General features: G+C 46.4%; 1 protein-coding gene across 1 annotated transcript in view; it reads left to right on the top strand.

Annotated features, from left to right (window-relative positions):
- The window catches only part of ed (hemicentin protein echinoid), a 237,927-nt gene that overhangs the window by 187,688 nt on the left and 22,619 nt on the right, over window positions 1-27,620 (top strand). Inside the window, exons 2-4 of the mRNA XM_071680967.1 lie at window positions 16,281-16,473; window positions 23,223-23,480; window positions 26,084-26,280. Coding sequence (XP_071537068.1) covers window positions 16,281-16,473; window positions 23,223-23,480; window positions 26,084-26,280 — 648 coding nt within the window. The remainder of the gene's footprint in view (window positions 1-16,280; window positions 16,474-23,222; window positions 23,481-26,083; window positions 26,281-27,620) is intronic.

The raw sequence follows: 27,620 nt of genomic DNA on the forward strand, positions 1-27,620 counted from the left end.
GCGACGGGTGGAGCGCTCTGTGTCTGTGTGTTATCATGCAGCAGCCGATAAGGACGTCATGTGATCCCGGGTGAAGGGGGATGTGTTGCCTGGAGCCTCGTGGTGCTTCCAGGAAGCGGCAGGTATGTAGGTGGTGTGAGAGCTGGTGCAGGAGGGAGTGGAGGATAGCGCAGCGCGAGGGAAAGTGTGCGCAACATGTGAGGAATGTGGGACAAACCCCTTGGTCTGCTGGGGGGGGAGCATGGCGTCTGGCCAGGCCAGGCCAAGTGCCAAAGGTGACGCGCGACCTGCGAGTTGGGGGTGCCATGAATGACCCAGAGGTCACGCAAGGAGGAGGGTCAAGTGGCAGGGGCTGGGGAAGGGATTAGTGCAGATGGTCCTTCGTAAAGACACAGACGTGGTTCACTGACAGGTCTTGCGTAAGCTTGCTACCGTGAGAGGCTGGTGGAGGCTGGCGTACAAAGAATTCCTCTTTGCGATGTTTTAGTTCCGGCTGGGAGCGAGGAGAGCTGGAGGATGAGTTGATTTGGAAGACATTAATCAGCCTGAGGGTGGGGTAATGGTGGAGAGAGAGAGAGAGAGTACCTTTATGAAGGCCTCGTTTTAATTGCTCCTGCACCCGAGTGTGGTCTGTGACCGTGTTCTGTGGGAACGTAGCGAGAACACGTTGGAAACTACTGAGGAAAGGTCATCTCGGGGGAGTGTAGAGGTAGACTCTCTCTCTCTCTCTCTCTCTCTCTCTCTCTCTCTCTCTCTCTCTCTCTCTCTCTCTCTCTCTTGTGGCTCCCTGGGGTTGGAACCTCGTAAGTCATGTAATATGCTTTGTCGACCCTCTACCTACGTACAGTCCCACTCCCCAATCATCCCTGCCTCTACTCTCTCCTCCTCCTCCTCTTCTTCTTCCTCCTCCTCCTCCTCCTCCTCCTCCTCCTCCTCCTCCTCCTCCTCCTCCTCCTCCTCCTCCTCCTCCTCCTCCTCCTCTCACTCGTTTTCCTCTCAGCGTGCCACGTCATCGCAGGCAACTGGGTAAGACATAGGGACCACACTTGAGAGGCTTCTCGGGGGGGAGAGAGAGTCAAGTAAGGACGTTGTAACTGTGTATAAACATTTCCACCCCAGTTATCAGGAGGATGTGTTCCTCAGGCAGGATCAGCCGTGAAATGTGATCGTCTTTTGTTTCGTAACTTTCTTCACAGAACAGATAAGGACAGTTTTTTTTTCACTGCTATACTAAAATACGTATTGTTATAACTTTCCCCAAAAGCAACAGTACGAAAAGATTGTTCACTGTGTTGATATAAGTACTGGATTTGTTGAAGTTTTGGCTTCACGAAAGAAAAGAATTATTATTGTTCGCTTGTTTGAGAGAGAGGTGGTCAAACACGCGTATCCCTTGAGTTCAGTTATTGGAAGATTGACGTGGTGAGGAGGGGGAATGGAGCCAAGACCCTGGGCCGTCTTATCTGTAGGAGGCGTCAGCGATGGGTGTTCACAGCGACGTCTCGCCACCACTGCACCACGTCTTAGGGCGCGCGCCACCACACCCTCAAGGATCGCGTCATCCTACCTTATAATGCCACTCAGTCATTGAGGCCCAGTTCCTGTCTGTGCTACACTGTATCCTCTTATGCGCCACTGGCCACAGGAATGGGGAGGAATGCGCCGTAAACTTGCGCATCTTGCGTCAAAATATAAGAAAGCGATCGTGTTGAATGTGTCATCATGTTCGTCTGTCCTGTGCTATGCCTTTACCGGTAACGTGGTTGACCGGGTAAGGCATCTCAAGCAGTGTTTATGTAACTTTGGGGTAAATAGGCTCCTGCACAAGTGAGTCATTTGACTCTCTCTCTCTCTCTCTCTCTCTCTCTCTCTCTCTCTCTCTCTCTCTCTCTCTCTCTCTCTCTCTCTCTCTCTCTCCTCACTCATCACTCTCCTCGTACACCCTCCAGTTGCTGCCTCCCATATCATCGACTGTCAGCTGCCTATTCTACCTATCCAGTCGAACTCGACAGCTTTACGAGGTACCCATCCTTATTTACCGCTATCCTTATTCACCGCTATCCTTATTTACCGCTATCCTTATTCATCGCTATCCTTATTTACCACTATCCTTATTTACCACTATCCTTATTTACCACTATCCTTATTTACCACTATCCTTATTCACCGCTATCCTTATTTACCACTATCCTTATTCACCGCTATCCTTATTTACCACTATCCTTATTCACCGCTATCCTTATTTACTAATGTCCTTATTTACCAATGGATGGAAGAACAACATTGCACGGTTCTTCACTTGCGAGGTAACCTCTTAGCTCGAAGGTTCGACCCTTGAGGACGACGGAACGACCCCTGGAACACGACAGTATGACCTTTGGGTATGACGACCTTTTAGCCTTTTGACCTTAAACCTTAAATGTTGATCAGCCTTAAGAAAGCGTTATACGTCGCCATTCCTTTATCCATATCTTAAGACACCTTAAACCGTTGTTGGCCTGGTTGGTTGGGATATTTGAGATGTAGTTAAACTAGCTTAATTGAACCCACTAATTAAGGTAGCTTGAACATAGTAGTTCATGGGTCTCCGTGGCATCATGGTTAAAGGTTGCTGACTATGGGTCACGCAAAGGGCCCACTGGGATTCGAATCTAGGGCTGGGCCACCGACCCACAGTCCATCCCAGCTCTTTAGCCTTCCATCGGGGGTATGTTGATAAATGAGTTACGCTGTATAATTGGTGTATTAGGTCAGAGGCCAGGTCGTCATGCCGAAAGGTCTTACGGTTGCGCTGAAGGGTCGTACCGTCGTTCTGAAATTGCTCAATGGTCGTACCGTCGTGCTCAAGGGTCGTACCGTTGTGCTTAAGGGTCGTACCGTCGTGGTCAAGGGTCGTACCGTCGTGGTCAAGGGTCGTCCCGTCGTGTGCTTCAGGGGCCGAAAACCTCTTGTTCCCTAAATGCCATTAGCAACGTTGGCCACATTTCGCACATAATACCCAAACAAACTGGAAAATTACGTACTTGATTTCCAGACAAACTGGATCAAATTTGCCACAGTGTGGTTCGTGTGCAGTCGTCCAGTGGTGGCTGTGGTGATGTCAGTGTCAACGTACGATCCATGACCCCTGGCCTTGCTGCACAGGTCCGAGCTTCGAAGTCAGCAAGTGGGTGAGGCGCGTGATGACGTCTTCTGGGGTAGTTCTGCTTCTTCGTAGCAAAGTGAGTGGGTTGGGTTGCCTCTCAACGTTGGAGGTCCTTGATGATGGCTGGGGGGGTTTCGACTCTGGTTATCCTGGAAGCTCTAAATAGCATAGGACCCCTCTCATCGGAGGGGTGGTGGCACCTTAACTGCCGCTTGATTTTGGGTGTTGGGGATTGTTACACGTTCTTTAATCTTTTGTGGACAGATGGGTCTGTGTGTTTGGTTCAGGAATTCAAAGATGATAGATCCAACGGAGTGAAATGTTGTCCCTTCTTTTCTTTTATCTAATATATTTGTAATTTGTATTGATTGAGAACTTGAGTTTCACTTTTTCTTTCTCTTTTTTTTTTTTTTAGAGAGAGAGAGAGAGAGAGAGAGAGAGAGAGAGAGAGAGAGAGAGAGAGAGAGAGAGAGAGAGAAGCGTAAGAACGTGGACCAGCTAGTGTAGTGAGTAGTGTCAGTTGGGTCAGCAGTTATGTATCGAGTTGGTCCAGCAGTTATGTATCGAGTTGGGTCAGCAGTTGTGTATCGAGTTGGTCCAGCAGGTGTGTAGTGAGGTGGACCAGCCGGGTTATAGGGACGTGGCCCCAGCGGCAACCTGAGCTGGCTGGCCAGGCTGGGCTTGGCCAGCAAGGTGCACACAGCTCGGGTGTCTGAGGTGTGCTACGCTGCCTTTGCTTTGTCGTCCGCCCACACCTACGTACACCCTGCAGCTGCTGCTGGTGTGGGCGTCGCACCCACACCACGCCCAACACTTTGTGTTGAGCGCCTCTCATCAAAGTGCGGCTGGGGCGTGCGCGTACCATCATCTATCTGGTGTACTGAGTCTGTGAACCTTCTGGCGGATAGATGTCAGTGTGACGACCCACGTTGAGATGAGATGGCAGGTCGCCCGTATCCTTACGGGAAGCTCTGGGGGTACGATGTCGGGATTCGGCTATGGTTTCCCCCCCGATGTCGGCGTTCCTGCCGCGACCAGACACCCCGCGCGTCCTGCCGGGGCGAGACCTCGTTATCACGCCGTCGTCAGCAGAGTCGTCAGCAGGGGGCGGTGGTGTCTCTTGTGCTGCGTCTCTCCCCGTCGATGGTTCCTTAACCGGTCCGTGTTTCGACGAAGCACCTGTGAGGTGGATCATAAGAACTGTTGTATGGGTGATGGAGGAGACATCCTGCTGCCCGGCCATCCGGCGTCCCCCTTGCGGCCGCCGCTGGTAATATCCTGGAGCACAGGATGCCCCCGGGCTGTTCCAGCCAGCAGCACCCTTCTCCATCCCTCCCTACCAACCTAGCCCTTCGTATGGTGACCAGCCTTTGTTGAGCATCGCTGCTGACACGCTCTCTCTCTCTCTCTCTCTCTCTCTCTCTCTCTCTCTCTCTCTCTCTCTCTCTCTCTCTCTCTCTCTCTCTCTCTCATACGAAACTTGCTGCTTTACCTCAGTGGATGATCTTGTCGTTCTTTCTTCCTCTAGTTTTGATCTCTTCTCATCCTTGTTCCCTCGTTCTCCTCTCTTCCTGACCCCCTCATCCTCCTCCTCCTCCTCCTGCCTGGGAAAGGCACAGGGGAGCGCCTGGTATCTGGGCCATCTTGAGTCAAGTGGGTGGAGGAGCGATTCAACATTAGCCCCTGGGTTTATATTCACCCGCATATCGCCTTATCTGGTACACTCGACTGTATTGAAAAGTCTCAGGTTACGTGGTGTGTAGTCAGTCATAGCCCCGTGCCCGCGAGGCCAAGCGCGTAGACATTTTATTTACCACAAGGGAAGACATATTCATTATCTGTGATAGAGAGGGTTGGGTCCCCGAAGGCATTAGTTCGCTGAAATTCGCCTCCGTGACTAACGCCATCATTCGCCGAGATGATGGTGTAATTCAGTGGATTTTCTGCTCCGCCTCCGAGTTCGTGAAGTTAGTCATCATCTTGAGTGAAACCTGAGCACCCAGCCCGCCCTCGCGCCGTCAGGAGAGTGGCGAGGGCTCCAGCCTGGCGGTGTGTGGGGCTTGTAACACGCCTTGGTCCACGCCCGCGTCTCAAGTGCCACCATCATTGGCCTTTACCTCTAGTGCCACTCCGGTTCTCCACCCCTCCAATTTCTCCCCCTCTTGACACCGGACACCAAGGAGATAACCCCATCCCTGCCCGGTATCTGATAGGATGCACGGATAAAGCGAGTGAATCCGGGTGTGTTGGGCGTGTGAGACGGGGCGCCCGAGGCTGTCTCCTCCCTCAAGTATACCTTAAAGGGTCATGGGAGCTTAGGCTGCAGCGGTGGCGGTCAGAGCTGAGGCACGATGCTGATGATCGCCGGCGCTGATGGAGAGGAGTGTTGATACGTGAGTGATGAGTACAATGAGGATCACGAGATAGCATAAGAGGTGTCGTTGTTTGGTAAAGGGGGTAAGTGCTGGGACGGACTGGAGGAGGATGGCGTGGGTGTTCATGTTGGGAACGAGGCTCCTGGTGTTCGCTGCCACAGTCTGTGGACCAGCACTCCTCGGCACACAGTAGTTTTAAAATGTTCGTCTGTCTGGATATACAGAGACGAAGCAGTTCAGTGATAGCATGGGTGAAGGGGACAGGCTCAGGGGTAGGTGGAGGCAAGTACAGAACGTACAGTGGGTACACAGTACACCAAGGTAGGAGGGTGACAGCTATCGGTCCAGGGCCTTAAAGGGTTATCTTCCATAGAACGTGACGACACGTCATAACAGATTACACACACACACACACACACACACACACACACACACACACACACACACACACACACACACTGCTTGAATTTGATAAACCGTTCTGTATTTATTCATTTATTTATTTACACGTACTCGTCTAGTGGCGGTGGCTTGGGTCCGTCTGTGATGCCAGCAGTGAGTGGAGGGAGACTTGCCTCGCATAGTTATGTCCTACACATCCACACCAGCTAGAAGTCTGGAAGGCGTTACACAAAGTGTGTGTGTGTGTGTGTGTGTGTGTGTGTGTGTGTGTGTGTGTGTGTTACTTGTTTATGACCTGCAGGGTGAGCGTCTGTTCACCTGAACGTTAAGTACTGTTGTGAGTTCCCCCTGTGCGTTCGGCCTTATGAGACACCCAGTAGCTGGACAGCTTCCCCTCACAGCCTCTGGAACGGGATGAAATCCCCCCCAAACTTTGGGACACAGACGGGAAAGGTATATCATATATTGACCCAACTGCCACCTTGCGGCATTACATTTGCGCAGCTGCTCACAGGATGGACGTGGGATGCATACGACTAAACAAGCGCTTAAGGTGGGAAAAACACTAAAACTTGTCTGGAAAGTAACGCAGGTAAAATACGAGCGTGACATACGGCCAGAAAAAATAAAGACTGTTGCCATCATCTAAGACTCTCCCTAGACTTGAAGGCGCTGCTTGCATCTATTTATTAGGCAGATTAGTCCAAATTGTAAGGATTTAAGTACACTATAGGTTTCGTAGAGGGCTGCGGCCACTAACAACAGGCTAACAGATGTGTGTAAAAACAGAGAGAGAGAGAGAGAGAGAGAGAGAGAGCAAAATGGACGGCTGCTCTCACACCCCGTGTTCTTTAAAGAGACGAGCCTCCGCAAGTGATCGAGGGATCGACTTCAGACGCGTGGTATATGCTACCCTCTTTCCTGATGAAGTGACGTGTTGAGAGGAAGACTGGGGCTCCATTAGTGGCTTTTCCCGGACTTGTATTGTCTTCAAACTGGTTTATGTAGCAGAGTGGGAACCGGTTGTGATCAGGGTGATGGTTGGTTGGCCGGGGCTGGTGGAGAGAGAGAGGGAGGCGTGTGGTGGTGGTGGCGGTGGTCGGGTCAGGATGATGCTGCGTAACCGGCTCTCCCAGGACTTGATCTCCGGCCCACGCACATCCCTGACTTTCGTCCACTCCTTCAAGTGCATTGATGGTTCTCTGCTTATTGACAGAGTTACTGTGCGTGTGTCTGGGGAGTGTGGTGCCCCCACCACACACACACACACACACACACACACACACACACACACACACCATTAGCCGTATCTCGGCTTCCAGTTCCTATCGTAACTGCCTCTTTTTCCTTTTTAATGACGGAATCAGAAGTTGCAATAGGGTGGGAGGGAGGAGGGAGTGAAGCCTTTGGATTGGGCGGGAGGGTGAGTGTCGTGGCCGCTTCGGGAGTGGGTGAACTGCGCCGGCGTCCACAGCGAGCAGGCCTTCCCCAGCACCTGATATCCCCATCACCTGCTGGGGCAGCCGTGGGGATGGGAAAACCTGTTGACTATTATTATTGGAGTCCTTGCGGTACAGACGGAGAAAATGGAAGAGAACAGATGATGATAGGATTGATGACTTGAAGACACACGTCTTGTGTATGGTTTAGTGCTCGGAAGTTCTTCATCTATGGTACAATAGTTCAAGAAAATAAAAAATTTATATTTTTTTTCATACTATTGGCCATCTCCCGCCTTAGCGAGGTAGCGTTAAGAACAGAGGACTGAGCCTTGGAGGGAAATCCCCACTTGGCCCCCTTCTCTGTTCCTTCTTTTGGAAAATTAAAAACGAGAGGGGAGGATTTCCAGCCCCCGGCTCCCTCCCCTTTTAGTCGCCTTCTACGACACGCAGGGAATACGTGGGAAGTATTTAATAAACACACACACACACACACACACACACACACACACACATATATACATAAAAAAAAGCTCTTATATATAATATGATACTGACAAACACCTCATATGTGATATACTACCCACGAGCCTCTTATATTACATATAAAAACTCACATACAGTATGATGGGTGGATGGTAGCCATTCCTATTGGAGCCAACTACAGATGGTGTATATAAATCAGTCATCTGCTGACTAAGCCAAGAAAGTCGAGGGACATATTCAAGTGGCCCTACTGTTGTATGGAGTCGTTTGATTGGCTAATGAAATCGTTACCTGGGGAGTGCTCTCGGCTAATGTTATATGGGAGTCGTTTGATTGGCTAATGAAATCGTTACCTGGGGAGTGCTCTCGCCCTGTTTCACGAGAGATGACTGAAGGAGTCGTATACCATGTTCGGTAGCGGTGGGAGCACCGACCTTCGCTGCCGTACTCGTGTGGTCGTGGCCCCCCAGGTTCGTGCCGAATGCGACCGCGCTGGGCAACGTCCTGTTCGTAAATAGGATGTTATTGTGGGGCGTGGCTACAAGGCGTGACGTAAACGACCCGACGCCGGGACGACCAATTAATTGGCGGATCTCTTGAAAGGCGACCGCTAATTGGCCATTGCTCTCAGGCCACTGTGTGGTTTATAGAATATTTATTTCTTCGTGCCATCTTGTTTGTTTGGACAGCTGTCTGGGAGGGGCAGGTTGTGTGTGTGTAGGTCTTGATATATATATATATATATATATATATATATATATATATATATATATATATATATTTTTTTTTTTTTTTTTTTCTTTTTTTTTTTTCATACTTCGCTATTTCCCGCGTTAGCGAGGTAGCGTTAAGAACAGAGGACTGGGCCTTTGAGGGAATATCCTCACCTGGCCCCCTTCTCTGTTACTCCTACACAGCACATGCTGTTAATATGGCCAGCCAGCGATCACACACACACACACACACACACACACACACACACACACACACACACACACACACGAGTGTAAAGCTCGCTTTCCGTGACCCGCAAAATGTAATGATAAAGTGATCACACTATATGATTATGCTGTCAAGTGTTGGGTGTGATCGAAAATCAAGAGTCTATCAAAGTGTTCTACGATTTATGAAGATGATACAGTTATTAAAGATCATACAATATTGACGTAATTAGCAAGGAAGGCTCTGACCACAATGGAAGGCTCTGACATCACGATGAAAATCAAAAAGTGTTACAAATACAGAATAAAAACGAAAAAAAAGGGGGAACAAATGTGAATCTTGAAACTGGTCTATAAACTTTGCCAAATAACATCGAGAGTAAAGATGATGAAGACAGCGCAATGGATGAAGTTCTCCCAAGTGGATGTAGAAGGTATGTACGCTTGGCCTGCGAGCGAGCCGCGAGCCTCAAACAGCTTTGACTTATCAAGAGAGACAAACTGACTGACTGATATGTGCCGGTGTCCCCGGCCAGTACTGTATTGTGCCACAACCCACCCCACTATGGCTCATCCTGTGAGCGGTAGCGCAAAAGCTCTGCTGGTGGATCCCGGACCCGAGATGTGGAGGTGGACGAACCTCCCAGATCATCATATGGTGAGGGAGGGATGGTGCCTTGCCCTCTACCCGGAAAGGTAGATAGATCGATAGATAGATAGGTAGATAGATAGAGAGAGAGAGAGAGAGAGAGAGAGAGAGAGAGAGAGAGAGAGAGAGAGAGAGACAGAGAGAGAGAGACAGACAGACAGACAGACAGAGAGACGGGAGGCATCGGGGATGCCTACTGCGGGAAAGAGGGCGCCCGAAGTGGTGTTAAGAATCTTGTCTTACCACACAACCGTGTTGCGAGCTCTTTAGATTTTCCAGATTCTCTCTATCTCTTTTCATCTCTCGTTCTGTCTCTCTCTCGTATACGTAGGTAAGATGAATTAAATAAAAAAACTGTTAAACAAAAAAATTTTTTAAATTTTCAATAAATAGATGAGGAAAATTACAAGGATATATGTGTCGAGTGATGGAACCGAGGAAGAAGGAGACAAATTAGGAGTAAATGGAGTGAAAGGATTGTGTGATGGGCCTGATCAAGGGTGATAGGGAATTGGAGCGATGTGTATACAGGTGACGTGCTGCAGTGGATTATCGCAGTGAGTGGGACAGTGAGTGTGTAGGTTGTATATATGCGTGTGGACTTTGTATTTTAGTGCATGCGCACTCGACAGCGAAAGTATATAAAATAAAAAAAAATATATATATATATGAACTCGAGGATAGCAGCTTTACAGTCGATATATCTGGTGTGTTACTGTGTCTACTAGTATACGGTCGTTATATCTGGCGTGTTACTATGTATTAGTAGATAGTTACCAGTCATCAGGTGTGTGGTGAGCCGTGTGTTAACCGACGATCAGGTGTGCAGTTGAGGCCGCCACTCACGGTGTGGCTACGTCACGGCCACACCTGCTGGCCACTGGGATCATGGTGGTTGAGGTGTTTAATTGGTGGTAGTGTGTGTTTGTGTCATATTATCAGTCCTCGACCGAAGGATGGCAGACACGCAAGGACATTAATACAGCAATTAAATTGACAGTAACAGCAGCTTTAAATATATATATATATATATATATATATATATATATATATATATATATATAATGTTGCAAGCTGCAGTCACGTACAGAAATTTATGAATTTTGGAGGAGGAAGTAAAAAACCTGTCTTTTAAAATGTGCCAAGTCATAGTTTTTGGAAATGACACGAGAAGACAGAGAGTAAACACATATCCTTAACAAAAAGTTACATAAACTTGATGTTAAACTGCTCTGTAGAATTGGGTGGTTACGTAGACCAAGAGGCCGCGACCTCCAACAACCAGGCGGAACCAGGGTGTAACAACACCACAGCTTGGCCTCAGATCCCGAGCTGCGAGGGTGGACGACCTCCGATACCATTATATAAACTTGATATTAAACGCTGTAGAAAATAGTGATCTGCCAGTCCTCTCGTGGGGGACATCTCGGCTGCTTTACCACGCTCCTCCCGGCACGTTCGTCCTGTGAGGTGTGTAGTGTAGTGAAGACAACAGGTGGGCTGGGAAGGACCTGGACTGGGTAGCACATAGAGCAGGAGGCAGCACCTAGACCCACCCACCAAGGAGCACCTGTGCTGGGCAACACCTGGACCTACCCACCCACCCACCCACCAGGCAGCACCTGTGCTGGGCAACACCTGGACCCACCCACCCACCAGGCAGCACCTGGCAGGTGATGTAGCGTCAAGCCTTGCCAGCGGAGCCAGTGGGTTGTTTGGACCTGTGCCAGTGGCCGAGGTGGAAGGGAGGACCGAGCAGGGCCTGTGCTCTGGCGAGGAAGCCACTCGTAAATCACCCAGGAGGAGCAGTTGAGGTAATGTTGGTGTAGACGCCCTTCCCTAGGGCCCTCCGCACCCCCTGCCGCCTTAGGGGTAAGGGCCCGCTTTACCCCAGGGGGGGTTGGAGGGGTTTAAGAGTCTGTCTCCCCCCTTAATCTCCACTCCACACTCGCTGTTGTTGGGCTTTATCTCGTCTTGGCTAAACTAGAACACACACTGGAATTCATGTGTTCGCCCGCGGTAGTGTGCGTTGTAGTTGTACCATAATCAGAATGGGTTGGAGCTGGAATGAACTTGTTGGCTCTGTGGACGCGCGCACCCTTACCGCCCTCGAGCACGACGGTACGACCCTTGATGAAACATGACGGTACGACCCTCGAGCACGACGGTACGACCCTTGATGAAACATGACGGTACGACCCTCGAGCATAGCGCTGCGACCCTTGATGAAACATGACGGTACGACCCTTGATGAAACATGAGGGTACGACCCTCGAGCATGGCGCTGCGACCTTTGGGTACGATGGCGTGGCCTGCGTGGCTCGGGTCAAAAGGCTTGAGAGGATGGTACCGTGTTGGCTCGTACCCTGTGCTCAGACAGGGTACATTTGTATAATCCAGCTTCTTAATGGATGAAGTTTGTCACCGTCTGTGTTGCCGTCGGATGATGACTCACCTAGATCAAATAACACTCAAGTAACCCATCCTGGTTATGGTCGCCACAGATGGTGTCCGTCTGTCGTGTGGTAGCGTATACGACCGTAGAGACGGTGTGTGTGTGTGTGTCTAACGCACCTGGGGAAGACCAGTTCATCTTAGGTTTACGGTGTGGAAGGCAAGATAACATCGTCTAGTTTGCCATACAGTTTACAAAGGAATATCAAACAGCAACAGACCAATGGGTGTGAGGCTGTTTGTGGTTGTGGACGATGTCAGAAACTCGCAGATCACCGTCTTGAATGTTGGAAGGCACACAGGTAATCCGGAGAGAGAGAGAGAGAGAGAGAGAGAGAGAGAGAGAGAGAGAGAGAGAGAGAGAGAGCACACTGTCATTGTGAGAGTTAGCTTGGAGAGTAGACGTTTGTCCTGAGGTAAGATTAGGCAAGGCAAGGTCAAGGTAAGGCAAGGCAAGACAAGGTAAGGTAAGGCAAGGCAAGGAAAGTTAATGTAAGATGAGGCAAGGCAAGGTAAAGTAAGGTGAGGCAAGTCAAGGTAAGGCAAGGCAAGGCAAGGTAAAGTAAGGCAAGGCAAGGTAAGGCAAGGTGAGGCGTCCTCCCTCCCCTGTGTTGTAAGTCTGCTGCGTATAGCAACTCGACCCCTGGACTAGGCATGGCCACCTCTTCATACGTGCATCTCACAGACAGATGACGGTGTCGTCATGTCGTCCTCGGTGTGTGAGTTTGATCCCGACCTTTACTGCCGTACCCCCGAAAGATTCTTAATCCCTCCCGGTACTGTTATGTAATATATATATATATATATATATATATATATATATATATATATATATATATATATATATATATATATATATATATATATATTCTTTTTTCTTTTTCTTTCATACTATCCGCCATTTCCCGCGTCAGCGAGGTAGCGTTAAGAACAGAGGACTGGGCCTTAGAGGGAATATCCTCACCTGGCCCTCTTCTCTGTTCCTTCTTTTGGAAAATTAAAAAAAAAAAAACGAGAGGGGAGGATTTCCAGCCCCCCGCTCCCTCCCCTCTTAGTCGCCTTCTACGACACGCAGGGAATACGTGGGAAGTATTCTTAATCCCCTATCCCCAGGGATTATATATATATATATATATATATATATATATATATATATATATATATATATATATATATATATATATATATATATTCGTGTAATTCCATGAGTTTTATCATTCAACCATTAGGGCTTCTGTTGTCTGGCTTTCCCATGTACTAGTCCCAGATATTCATTACTCATCTGTTAAGGTCTGTTGATGGTAAAGACTCTTTACCTTCGTTCCTATTGATGTCTACCTCTCTTGCTTACGTTACGCTTCTTAAAGCCACACTTCCTCGACCGAGAGATATCCCATGACGTGAGGTACTCCTTGGGTCGAACCTGCTACCAGTGTCTGATGGTATACCTGCTCCACACTGCGGCGAAGGTTCCTCTTCCTCCTCCTCCTCCTCCTCCTCCTCCTCCTCCTCCTGCCAAACGAGTTTTTAAGGGGGTGAACTGTAGCCGAGGGAGGGTCCTGGGGTGAGAGTTAGGGGGGTAAGACGGAGATGTATGTTGGCCAGACTGGTCGTACTGCCGGCCACTGTCGGAGGAGGGAAAGTCGACCAATGTGTGTGTGTGTGTGTGTGTGTGTGTGTGTGTGTGTGTGGAGAAGGGGGTCAAAGTACGACTCCCAGTTAGTTACCTGCTACGGGGGGAATAAAGGCTTCACCTGCTGTCTTTTCCCCCATTTAGTGTGTGTGTGTGTGTGTGTGTGTGTGTGTGTGTGTGGTGCAGTTTCGTGCCAGTCCTTTGGTGTGAGCGAGGAAGAGTGTACAGTATATGGTGTCGTCTCTACCCATTTTGTGCACATTTCAGCTGTACATCTGTCAGAAGTGATTTCAGAGAATGGGTGCGTCTCATCCATCCCATGAAGATTGGGGATGGAGTTGAAGCTGATAGAGAGACAGAGAGACCGATGGATGGATTGACTGGTGGAGAGAGAGGTAGCATTGGATACCCCAAGGAGCATGTGGAATTAAGGTTGTGTAGGGTAGTTAAGGTTGTGTAGGGTAGTTGTTGGTGTGTAGGGCTTGTGTGTAGGTTCTGTCGACAGTGTCGTGTAGGGTAGCTGGTGCTGAGTAGGTCTTGGATAGGCTCTCTCGACAGTGTTACGTAGGGTGGTTGGAGGTGGGTGGGGCTTGAGTAGGTAGGTTCTGTTAACAGTGTTATGGAAGGCTAGTCGCTGCTGGGTAGGGTTTGGATAGGCTTTTTTGCCTTATTCGCAAACAGTATAAACACCTTGAAGTTTGCCATGTTATTCCTAAGGTATGGTAGTTGTAGAGAGTTCGGTAGGGGATCTAGATTCACTGGCCACTGTATAGTGGCCGCAGATTCAATACATATTACCCAGACGATTCTCCGTTGCCTGTATTACCCTTCGGCTCTTTATATATATATTGACCTGTAGTTCTCTGGTGTATGATTCAGTAATTAGCATTTCCCTCGTCGGATTGGTATCAACACACGCGTTGAACGTGATGGGATGGTCCCATGGTGTGGTATATTGCTTCAAGCTCCGTGGTTTGTGGGTGCCTGGCGTGGAGGATGCCATGGTGTCCCGGCGTGGAGGTGGCGTTGCTTGTCGCTTGAGATGGAGGCAGATTAAGGATGCTGGTCACGTTGAGGCCTGGCAGCAGCTACCGTGGGATGGGCCGCCTGATAAGCCAGCACCCCCGACACACACACACACACACACACACACACACACACACAGCAGTTTGCTGCTCTCTCCACACAACTAGGCCATTTCGTAATGCCTCAGACTCATTTATCGTTGACAAAAACTTTATAAAACTTGTACATAACCTCGTCTCCCCTCCCCTTACTTCCTCAATAAATCCCCTTGACGCAGTTATGAACATATGACGAGGACGGTCCTACGGTTGTGCTCAAGGGCCGTACCGTCGTGCTCAAAAGGGCCATTTTCACCATTAATGAATTCACATGTAACACTTCAACCTCGCGAGAAAAAGTAGTCCCTCTTTCTATATCCCTTCAGTTCTTTGTTATATATATATATATATATATATATATATATATATATATATATGGGACAACCTGGCTGACTGGCTTAATGTTTCCCTCTGGCCAGCTGTTGGCTGTTCATCAACATGGAGGGAGGGAGGGAGGCTCAGCAGTGTGTGTGTGTGTGTGTGTGTGTGTGTGTGTGTGTAGATAGGTTGGTGGGTTGGCATGCGGGGGATGACCATAGCAGCAAGCAGGCTCGACGGTCCGTGTCTGACACAGCAAGAGATGAATATCACGGTTGCTGTCAGTAAGTTGGCTTCGTTTCACTGAAGCTAAAAGAGACTTGCGAAATGAAGGGAATTGTACATTTTTTTTCATTATTAAGTTTATTCCTTGTGGGACTGTGGTAATTGTGGAGCAGGTGTCAGGGTGTTGTGGAGGGGCGTGTTCACTCGTAGGGGCGCCGCCAGGTATGCATAGTCTTCAGCAGAGTGGGGTTTGACTTTGCAAGGAACGGAGTTTTCAGAAGACTTCAGTTAGGTGAGGGAAGACTTAGGAATAAGCGGCTCATATCTGCAGTTCCAAACACAAGATGGAAATGTACGTTGTCTGGTACACGTCGTTCATCTGTGGTACTGAGTTGCAGACCTTCGTGAAAAGAAAAAGAAAACTAGCGTAAGGAATGAAGAAAAACAAACCCTTTATTTATACAGGTTTGACCTTCATTAAAAGGTATATGGATGTGGTCTTTTTAGTCTATGATATTTCCATTGGATTTTCCTTTTATCTTCTGTGTTCCTGCATTATGTCAAATGCTTGGTGACAGTGGTGTTTCGAATGGATGTCTTTATATATATATATATATATATATATATATATATATATATATATATATATATATATATATATATATATATTTATTTATTTATTATTTATATTTATTTTGCTTTGTCGCTGTCTCCCGCGTTAGCGAGGTAGCGCAAGGAAACAGACGAAAGAATGGCCCAACCCGCCCACATACACATGTATATACATACACGTCCACACACGCAAATATACATACCTATACATCTCAGTGTACACATATATATACACACATAGACATATACATATATACACATGTACATAATTCATACTGTCTGCCTTTATTTGTTCCCATCGCCACCCCGTCACACATGGAATAACAACCCCCTCCCCCCTCATGTGTGCGAGGTAGCGCTAGGAAAAGACACCAAATACTTGATGACAGCTTTAATAACAGATCTTTTGTAGCATATTGTGTGTGTTTGTGTGGCGAAGCCCCATGTCTAACTGGAGTGTTGTTATTGTTATTGCAGGATGTGTGGCAGTGTTGGCCAGCAACAGGGAGGAGGTGGCGGACGTGCGGGAGGGTCAAGACGTGACCTTAAAGTGCCGCTTCAACAACCCAGCGCTGCTCTCCAACGGCGGGCAGATCTACTGGACGAGGCAGCGCAGCGGCGACAAGGATAATGTGGCCATCGGGGATATGCCCCTCGACCGCAGCTACACGTAAGCCAACTGTACCCACGTACATGTCCTTTCCCCCCCACCTGACACCCATCTCTCTCTCTCTCTCTCTCTCTCTCTCTCTCTCTCTCTCTCCTCCCTCCCTCTCTCTCTCTCTCTCTCTCTCTCGTGTGTGTATCACGTACAACAGCAACGCCGACTTCGCTTTCCAAGGTTTCCCCCAACCTTTCCAGTCACGGACAGAAGCAGATCATTAAATGCCAGGCGACCTGGTGGGGGTAGTTGGTTGGTCTGTTGTGTTTACAGACGTATCGAATGCCGGAGTCATGGACACCATCACCTCATAACCATCATTGTGAATGCTCTTGAACACCTTAGATGCTCTTGACTACCTGGATGGTCCTGATGGGCGGCCAAGGCTTCCCCCGTGTGTCACGGTCGCTCTCCCAGCGTCAAGAACCAACCAAGACATGTAGGAACGTCGCGTCGGATCTGATTAGGCTCTGAATGGCGATGATGATAACAGGCTGGAGGGAACAGCTGAGTGGCCTTGACTGGTGTCATTATTGGTGACGTATCTGTCGTCTCGTTTTGAAGAGTTCTGTTTATCCACCCTGCCATGAGCCTGGTCGCTCCTCTTAATGAGGTGTTCTCCGTCCAGCTACTTCACTCCGAAATCTATCCTGTACTTCCGTCGTACTGTGACTTGGTGTCTTGGTTCCCTCCTTACTAGAGTTGGTGTTTTGTTGGACCCCTACTGCACGTCATGCTATTAGCGAAGGCCATTTAGAAATCTTGTTAGTATGCTTATATATAAAGTTTTTCAGATGCCTCGGGATCGACGAAATTGGCCTTCGTGATGACGTCGAGATCCACGAAAGGAAGATGACACGTAGCTGTATTGTGTTTATGTGTCGGTGCCAGATGTAGGCATGGAAGGTAGGGGGCATGACCCCTCGGGAGAGAGAGAGAGAGAGAGAGAGAGAGAGAGAGAGAGAGAGAGAGAGAGAGAGAGAGAGAGAGAGAGAGCTTTCAGCGGTGACAGCCGTGGATTTCGGACAGACAGACAGAGCCTCCGTCAGTTGGCTGTCGTTTTCCAAGCCCCTCAGCGGTTGATGATGATCATGGCTTTCATACGATCGTCTCCTCTCTCTCTGGTCAGTGAGGGAGCTGATCCCGAACTATAAGTATTGGAACTATAAGGTATTGGAACTCGTTTCCCTCGCTTGTAGAAGGGTTCTCGAATAGTCTTGTAACACTTTCATGCGATGCTCGATCTATATGGGGCCGCCACGTTTCCTAGTTCATAGACGCAGGTTCAGGGACGTGATACCTGGAATTATTTTTTGTTGTTGTTCGACGGCAGATCAGCTCTTCAGGAACACTAAGAATGGCCTTAAAAGGGGCTTGATTATGTCCCCCGTTTCCTTATAAACACACACACACACACACACTCAGGGTGAGGGACATGTATCTGACAATTCATATACGTAAGTAGATCTTTACCCACGACCTTTGACATTGGGACCGTCCCTCATAGTGTCCTTAGTGTGTGTGTGTGTGTGTGTGTGTTTGAGAAGCTGTTTACGTGTCTGACTGTTCCATGCTAGCGAGGCAGATTTGCGATGCCGGTACAAACTTGTGACTATGAACAGTATGATGGACCAGAGCAGCTGCGTCCTTATGTGGATATCGCTCAAGCGGGAGACATCTATCCAGTCTTGGAATTTTCTTCTGTTCGCTGCAACCGGGTTCGGGTTCGTCTGTGGTACTAGAACTGGGTTCGGGTTTGTCTGTGGTACTAGAACTGGGTTCGGGTTTGTCTGTGGTACTGGAACCGGGTTCGGGTTCGTCTGTGGTACTAGAACCGGGCTCTGGGACGTCTGTGGTACTAGAACTGGGTTCGGGTTTGTCTGTGGTACTGGAACCGGGTTCGGGTTCGTCTGTGGTACTAGAACCGGGCTCTGGGACGTCTGTGGTACTAGAACTGGGTTCGGGTTCGTCTGTGGTACTAGAACCGGGTTCGGGTTCGTCTGTGGTACTAGAACCGGGTTCGGGTTCGTCTAGGGTGAGGGAATGCTGGAGGAGCCCCAACACGGGTGTGTTCCTGAACCCAGATTGGACACTGCCAGGTATTGTGAGGACAGTCTGCCTTCACACTGTTCTACACATCCTCTCTCTCTCTCTCTCTCTCTCTCTCTCTCTCTCTCTCTCTCTCTCTCTCTCTCTCTCTCTCATACACAGCCTTCCTTTGTCTTGTCCAGGAGTGGCTGTGGTTTAAGCAAGAGAGGAAGAAAAAAAAAAGTAAAGAATGTCAGGTGTTTAAATAACGGACTTGTATTTATTTATTCTGTAGTGATAAAAAAAAAAAAGAGCAAACTTGTATGATAATAATTATCACACGGTGGAGTGGAATGCTTGGCTTCAATTATTAGTATTTTATTATTTTCATTATTATTATTATTATATTATTATTATTATTATTATTATTATTATTATATTTTTTTGCAAATATCGATGATTATGGAAACGAGTCTAGCTTTGTAAGGTTTAGAAAAAATCATTCATGTCTCTTCAAAAAAACCACCCAGGCAAACTGTGTTGGGCGACACTGACCACCATCCAAGATGGCCGCTGTTACGAGAATGATTTTCTTCGCATATCTAGATCGTCTGTGTTCTATGACACATTTTCCTCAGATTCGTGAACCATAAGCAACATGATTATGAGTTGTTTAACATACATTTTTTTTTTCTCTATGAAATGTATTGTTTCTGTTTTTTTTATGGAAATTAGTTATGTTTTGACAAGAGAAAAATCTAACTTAGCAAATTTAAAAATCAGGTGAACTGTTCTTGTGAGTCTCTTGTTCATTTCTTGCAGTTTATTTTCCATAGTGTAACTTATCATCTTGGTGCTGGAGGAGAGGATATTGTTGTCATGAGTGAGAGTGAGTGGCCAGCCCACTAGTGTACTTTGTAACAAACGTTCTTCAACTTTTTTTCTCCCTCTGGAGGGGTCTACTTGAGACTGGAGTTGTGACGTTATGCAAAACACATACAGCGTAGCAAGTGTGCATGATGTGCGGGTAACGCCATAAGGAAACGGAAAATACGTAGCAGCGTTGAGCGCTTTCGTGTATTACATCAAGACACTGGATTCAGTCTTAACGGTGTTATACTTCATAGTTTCCGTTTCCTCGTGGTTTTACCATCCTGTGATATGATCAATAACATTTCGAATATTCGTTTCCTTTTGGTTTTTACCAGCATGTGCCACGATTAAGGGGGGAGGGGGGGGAAGAAAAAGCGTTTTCTATTGTCATTCATGAACACTATAGCGAGTCTATTGCTTTATCAGTCGGTCTTGGAGCTCTGAACGACCAGTAGTGTGTTAGAATCGGGCTTCAGTTTCAGCTTCAGTTCGTCCTAGGAATGTAGTGAAGTAATGCTCACCATGTGCTGTTCGTAGCCAGGGGGAGGGAGGGGAGGATTGGTAATTGTTAGAGGTGGGGGGTGGTAGTTGATGCAGGTGTGTGGTGGTGGTGGCGGCAGATGTAGGTGGGTGAATGTTGTTATTGCTGGATGGTGGCGTTTGTTGTAGGTGGGAGGTTTGTTGTCGTAGCTGGGGGGGTGGTTGTGGTGTTTGTTGAAGTTGTGTATGGTCGTTGTAGCTGGGTGGTGTTTGCTATAGGTGGGTCGTTGTAGGTGGGTAAGAGTTTTGTTGTATGTGGGTGGTAGGTTTCTATAGTGTAGTGGGCGCTGGTTACTTTGTAAGTGGGTGGTAGTAGGTGTAGATGGGTGGTGGTAGTTGTACAAAAGAGGATGGTGGTTGCTGTTGTACGTGTGTTGTAGGTAGGTGGAGGTGCGTATGGATGGTGGCTGAGGTAGGAGGTAAGTGAGGCCTCCACGGGCGTCGTACTGGAAGGTAGTGAAGGAGGCGGCAGGAGCCGGCCGGGTCAGCCAGCCAGCCCACCAACCGGCCGGCCAGCTAGCCTAGCCAGCCTCGACCGCCCCAGGGTAGAGGGTCCGGACGGACCTCACCACCACCACCACCCATCTCGCCACCTCCTTTCGTGTCGCTTGTATTGTTTCGCGATTTTTTTTTTATCTTTTTTAGTAGTTTCCTTTCATCCTTTCTATAAAAGTTCACGTGTCTTTGGCAGCTCCATCTTATTGCGTGGAACTTTTTTTTTTTAGCTGCGCAGTTTTCGTTAGGTTTCCGCTCAGGGAAGCTTTTCTCCACCGTTTCACGCTGCTCCATAACACATTCGAACCTCACCGACTCTATATATTTCACTTCTCCTTCGCTTTTTGTTGATATTTCATTACCCAAATTTATACTGCATCTTTTGACTTCGCCCTCTTTGGGAGTCATCTTCGGCCTCGCTTCTTCATAATAATCTTCTCTCGCGTTTGCGTCAGATGGGTTGTATATCTGTATGAGGCTCTCTCTCTCTTCAGCCCGGCGGTATGTGTGTGTGTGTGGTGTGGTGTTGTTGCTTGGTGGTCACGTTGTCCCCGAGGGTTCAGGGAGCTGCGCCACAGTCTATGAATATTAAATACTGGTGACATCGCTAGCAGGGGCATGACCTCTCGACTACCCACCACACCGCCTCCAGCCACCTCTTTCTTGCCTTACCCTCCCATTCTTCCTCACACTTGGCCACAGCCAACACTCACTCGCCTGTTTTACTTACCACATACTCCTGCACTCACTCGCCTGTTTTACTTACCACATTCTTGTACTCACTCGCCTGTTTTATTTAGTTTATTGTTTCTTGCTCATAGTAGACACCTTCCCAAGTGTCCTTTCTTCAGTACATATAACGAGAACTAGATTAGGTTAGGTTAGGTTTGGTCTTCAGGAGACATAAAGAAATTCTCCACGTTAGTTAGGTTAGGTTAGGTTAGGTTAGGTTTGGTCTTCAGGAGACATAAAGACCCTCTCCTCGTTGGTTATATTGAACGGTTTACATCGGTTATCGACTGATGGTCGTCCTGCCTGGAGTCTTCAGTTCTCCCGTTACTTACAATGTTTTATGAAGACCTTGCTTGACTATACTTTTCTTTCTGTCTTGAAGGCCCAACATGGACTTGCCCACAGCTCGGTCAAAGACGAAGCTACAATATCTTCATTTAGATTGTTAAGGGCTTCGTCCCATAGTCTTGTGCACCGTTCACAACCTGTGTAGCTGACCAGCAGGTACGCTGTAGGCGTGTGTCGAGGAGTTTCTCAAGTTATCCCCCTCCCCTCCCTCTTTCCTCTTATTTGATGTGTTCGGTCCATAATTCCATTTTTATACACTTGGTTTTACGTATGTGTGTGTGTGTGTGTGTGTGTGTGTGTGTGTTTGTTTTGTAGGGGTATTGTACACGTCTATCATGCCGGTGTTAAAAAATGACATTATGACGACCCGAGCTTTCCAGGATCTTCCATGTTATATATATATATATATATATATATATATATATATATATATATATATATATATATATATAAACACCGTATGAGCTTCTTTTAGTCGTCCTTTATACGGTATTTGACCACATCCCGTACCGTATCCATACCCATTTGTCTCCCTCGTCTTCGCAGTTCGCAGTATCCGACGTGCCCTGTTCACTCACGAGTCAGCCGTTGCCATATGGTGGCGGACGGGAACGTATTATCTTGCTCTTCTCCGATCCTGATGACGTTTGTTTGTGTCCGACGTTCTGTGGTGTGGTGGTGGTGTTATCTTGCCTTCTCGCAGAATGTGGTAGAAATTTTGATTGACGTCCGTTGTAGTCGCCTTCTGATATTTATTTATTTCTTCGGTATCAATCTGCAAATGGAGATACGAAAAGCTGGTTTGTGTTGGAGTCTGTGTAATGGTACAGTGAAAGGCAGCAGAAGTGTATGTATGGTCATCTGGGGAAGAGAGCTTTTTTTTTATGCTTAAAAACACCAGAAACCACTTTATCAATGGCGTATCTCTCTCTCTCTCTCTCTCTCTCTCTCTCTCTCTCTCTCTCTCTCTCTCTCTCTCTCTCTCTCTCCAGATATGTCTTGTATGTTTACGCAGTTTGTGTTTGTATATTACAGTGTACACCAACTCTCTTTATTTTTCTTCAGTAATGATTGTATTTTTAAACATTGCGGCCGTGTCCCACACAGACATGTGAAAGTACATAGAGAAGCCTCCAGAGACGAGCACAAGGTGTAAACATCAGTTATGTAATTGTCTTCAAACTGGCACGATTCAGAGTTCAACGTTTGGGAAATTAGAAAGACCTCCTAATATGTGAAATACTCAAGGTTATATTGATAAAAGAAAGAAAAATAGCCCAAGTGTTTGACGGACATGCTGGATGTTGAAACTCTCTTTATACATTATATTAAATTCACTATATCAGTATATAGCTATTAGATATTCTTTGGATTGTTCGTCCTTACTTGGAAATATGCTTCACTGTCCTTCGGGATTGTACTGTCTTTGTGCTTATGAATAATATTGGTATTAGGCAGTGAAATCATCATTAGTATGTCTTCATAATATTTTGCAGGATATTACATGGATATGACCGTGTGTGTGTGTGTATATATATATATATATATATATATATATATATATATATATATATATATATATATATATATGTATGTATGTATGTGTGTGTGTGTGTGTGTGTGTGTGAGAGAGAGAGAGAGAGAGAGAGAGAGAGAGAGAGAGAGATTGGGAGGGGGGAGGTGATTGGTGGTGTGTTTTTGGCATTATCAATGTTGACGTTAACTGTGTTGTGATGGTGCAGGGTGGATCTGGAGCCGACGGAGGGTCGCTACGACCTGAACATCAGCCGGGCCATGTACGAGCGAGACAACGGCATGTTCGAGTGCCGGTTCAAAGAGGCTGGCACGGGGTCGAACCTACACACCACCACCGTCAACCTGACGGTGCTCATCCCGCCTGGCAGTCCCAGGATCAATCCGGAGGCTCCCACAGCCACTGAAGAACAGTCCATAGACCTAGTCTGCTCCTCCCAGGGCGGCTCTCCAGACCCCCAGATCATGTAAGTACCACTTATGCTTATTGAGTTTACATGTATGGTTGGTTCTTTTAATATTATGTAACCCAAACAACTTATTCATGGGTTTCGTGAGCTCAGGGATCATAATGCACGAGGAGTATGGCCGATATGTACGCCGCTTGTGGCAGAAATTTGAAAAAAAAATCAAATTTTTTCGTCCATTGATGGCAGAAGATGCCTTCTTGCTCGCAGTGTTAACCCTTAGAAGCGGTCTGTTAACCCGACCTAACGTGATAAAATCAGTACTGTTGCAATTCAATGTATATGTAACTTCACGTCACTTAATGTCCACTATTAAAATCATAATGTATGTCAACACAGTACTTCTGCACGTCATCCAGTTTTTAAACTTTACATCACATAATTTTCATAGAATCACCACTCAATTTTTCAGGTATAAACTATAAGATTTGCCCTGTAAAACTTCGTGTATAATGTAAACAAACTTCACTCATGTAAAGCCTCCGCCTTGATCTTAAGCTTTACTTATTAAATTTTAGTCAGTTAATCACTATTGTGAATCCCAATTACGTATTTTCTTCCGTGTAGTTTTGGCCGAATGGCTTCCTGAATTCAGTAAACCGTTCGTTATTTATTTACTTGTTTAATTCAGTAATTTGAATCTTGTATTAATATTATGAAGGTACCTCATCACATTGTGGATAAAGTCCCCTTTCTCTTTCCCTGTAGATTGTAACTTTAGATCTGATGGGCTGAACTGGGTTAGTGCGCCGTACAAAGGCTGGCCGGGAGTGGTGCTGCCAGTGTTTGACATTTGAATCTATTATCTATTACGTCACATGTTAAGCACATGAGTGCGGTTGTATCCTGATGCCAGAGATATTCACTTAAATCCCATAGTTATTGTTATTGGATTCGATGTATGTTGAATCTATATTTAATCCAAACTTATCTCCTGTCCATTTAGCTTTCTGGTGTTCCCTCTTTGCATTCGCTACATGCAAACGAACACGCTTAATTAAAAGAGATAAGGAAAGGTTTACAGTTTTGTAAATTAAAAAGCAACGAAACAGAACGAGGAAGCAGTGAGACAGAACTAGAAGCAAAACTATAGTTGTGAAAACATACTAGAATTATTTTTATAAGAATTGCGTATGCATGGAATACGCTGAAGTGAAGAGGCTTCTATATACACAATTTAGATTAGTTAAAAAGGTTGAATTATAATTCAATTGTGAGTTAGGGCTTCCTTGAGTACAGCATTCCCTTTGAATTGTACGTCAGTACAAGCAGATAAATACTTGCTCATATAACACTTCGCTTGAAGCCCCAGCACACATTTTCATCAGCACAGCCTCAGATACACCAGCACACACCCATATCAACACAGCCTCTGATTCCCAGCATATCCACAACAACATAGCCTCAGCCTTAAGCACACACCCACACCAGCATAGCCTTTGATACCTTAGCACACATCGACATCAACATAGCCCTGATAATCCAGAACACACACCCACATCAGCATGGCTCGATACCCAAGAACACTCTCAGGTGAACCAACATGGCCTCAGATATCCCAGCACACACCCACATCATTGTAGCTTTTGTTACCTCAGCACTCTCCCACATCAACACATCCTGTACCCCAGCACATATCCACATCAGCATCACCTCAAACACTCCCTCACAAGCCCACATCACCAAGTCTTAGATACTCCAGGACACACCCTATGTCAACATAGCCCCAGATATCCCATCACACACCCACTTCAACACAGTCTCGTGTACCCCAGCACACCTTCACATATATATACAACCTCAGATAACCAACACATACCCCCATCAAAACAGCTGTTGATGTCCCAGCACACTGGTTGGTATAGGCCACAGGTACCACCACACAAGCTTTCTTCAGAATAGACCGCATACTTCCATCGTGATAGCGAAAGAACCCTCAACACACATCCACATCTCCGTCGTAAGTAACGTAGCACATGCATCAACAAAGCCACTGATATCTATCTCCAGCACTCATTTCAACATTGCCACATATAACTCAACACACACTCGTGTGGCAGCACAGCCACTGATACCTTGGTACATACTAGAGCCTTTCAGCCACTTTCATCACCAAGAACAGTGGTACCTTGTGAGGCATGCAGTCTCTCAACTGGGGAAGAGGAAGGACTGGTTGCTCTCATGCCGTGTTGCAATATTGGATGAGATGTAGTTTATTGTTGGAAAGGTTAGGAGGCTCATAATTTCACTCCACTGGAGATTGATAATCACTGATTTCCGTATTACAGTATTATGTTTTTAAAACTGGATCATTAATCATAGCAGATGTAAATTTTCAAGTATTGAGAGAGGTAGTTTTGTTTGTTGTGCAGTATTTCCTAGAAAGACTGAGTCAAAATATTATCTCTTAATAAATTCTGGGTAACAAGAATATGCTTCATAAACTAAAGACCTCTCCTCTTAGAACTTCTAAATAGCAACCAGGCAGATGATCAAAATCCTTGTTAAGTATGTGCCATTCAAAATGAAATTGATAGAGCTGAATAATGTATATGAATTAATAGCACTGAAAAAAAAATCTTAATTCTTTTTTGTTTCCGTAGCTGGTACCGGTCTGGGTCTGAGCAGAAGCTGTACAGTGTCCTAAAGCCTGGTGGTGGGAGGGATTTCCCCACCACCTCTGTGTTGACTATCAACCCTGGCAAGGATGATGATGGTGCACAGTACCGCTGTGTTGTCTGGAATAGAGCACTCACAGACTCTGAAAAGATGGAATCCACCGTCACTCTTAGTGTTAACTGTATGTATTGATAAACTGTTACCACTGTTTGATGAACTTTTAATGTTTTAAAGTGAAGATGAAATATCTAGCATACACATGAGATTTTGTGAATATATTAGTGTATCTGTAGTGCCTTTATGACCGACTAACAGATATATTGTTCTCATTCATTATTAGTATCTCGTTAAGTGTCTAATGTGTTCATCTCATACTGGTCAGTAGGATATGCTATACATTTGCCTCATACACTCCTATACTTGCATGTCTTGTTAAGTGCCCTGTCATTGTTTGTATGCCCTCAATCATTTTTTCCTCTGTTTTGGTAATCTCTGACCCATATTTTCATCCTGCTAATATAAGCTCTCTTGGATACTCTTGACAACCATTCTTTCTTTGTGTCTGTGTCATTTCCAGCATTACTGAGCAGTCATTACTTTATACTTGTTTTCTGTATGCTGGCTTTTCACAGCACCTTCATATCATACTCCATTTTTTTTTTTTTTTTCTGTTTCTCCACATCTAAGTCTTAGAATGTTCATCTTTTGTGTCACTGAAATAGGTTGTCATTCATTCTAACAAATCCCTTCCCTACTTTCAGCTTTCCCAAGAAATTAAGGGAGATGCTTCCTTACATTAGTGTATGGAGTCTTTTCTTTGCCTTCACAAATTCTGACCTTACACAAGTGTATGGAGTCTTTTCTTTGCCTTCACAAATTCTGACCTTACACTAGTGTATGGAGTCTTTTCTTTGCCTTCACAAATTCTGACCTTACACTAGTGTATGGAGTCTTCTCTTTGCCTTCACAAATTCTGACCTTACTTTAGTGTATGGAGTCTTTTCTTTGCCTTCACAAATTCTGACCTTACACTACTGTATGGAGTCTTTTCTTTGACTTCACAAATTCTGAACCTTCTTTTGACTTCAAATTGGAGCTATAACCCATTTCATAAAAGGCAGTAATATCATAGAGAAGAAAAATTGGCCAGATTGAGAATTGCCCTTATAGAATCTTCTGGTCCTTCTCCAGCGATAGCCAGTACAGCTGTGCCAAGTGCAAGGTTCAGCTGTCATCCCATGGTTTGAGTATAAGTCATTACCACAGTTGTGCGGCATCATTTGTAAGTGTATTTTATGATTTGTGTAAGAATAGGCGATTGAAGACAAATGCACATAAAAGTAAAGTAATGGTGTTTGAAAGGAAACAGAGCGAAAGTATATATTTTGTAAAACCCTTATTGAGTGAAAGAAGGAAGTGTTCTAGATTGTGTTTAGGATATGGGGAGAAAGACTGGAAGACGTAAGATGTTTTAGGAACTGTCTTGGGTAAATTTGATGAGATGGAAAGAGAGATAAGGGA

This window comes from Panulirus ornatus, chromosome 32 (assembly GCF_036320965.1).
Source record: "Panulirus ornatus isolate Po-2019 chromosome 32, ASM3632096v1, whole genome shotgun sequence".
Classification (NCBI taxonomy): Eukaryota; Metazoa; Arthropoda; class Malacostraca; order Decapoda; family Palinuridae; genus Panulirus; species Panulirus ornatus.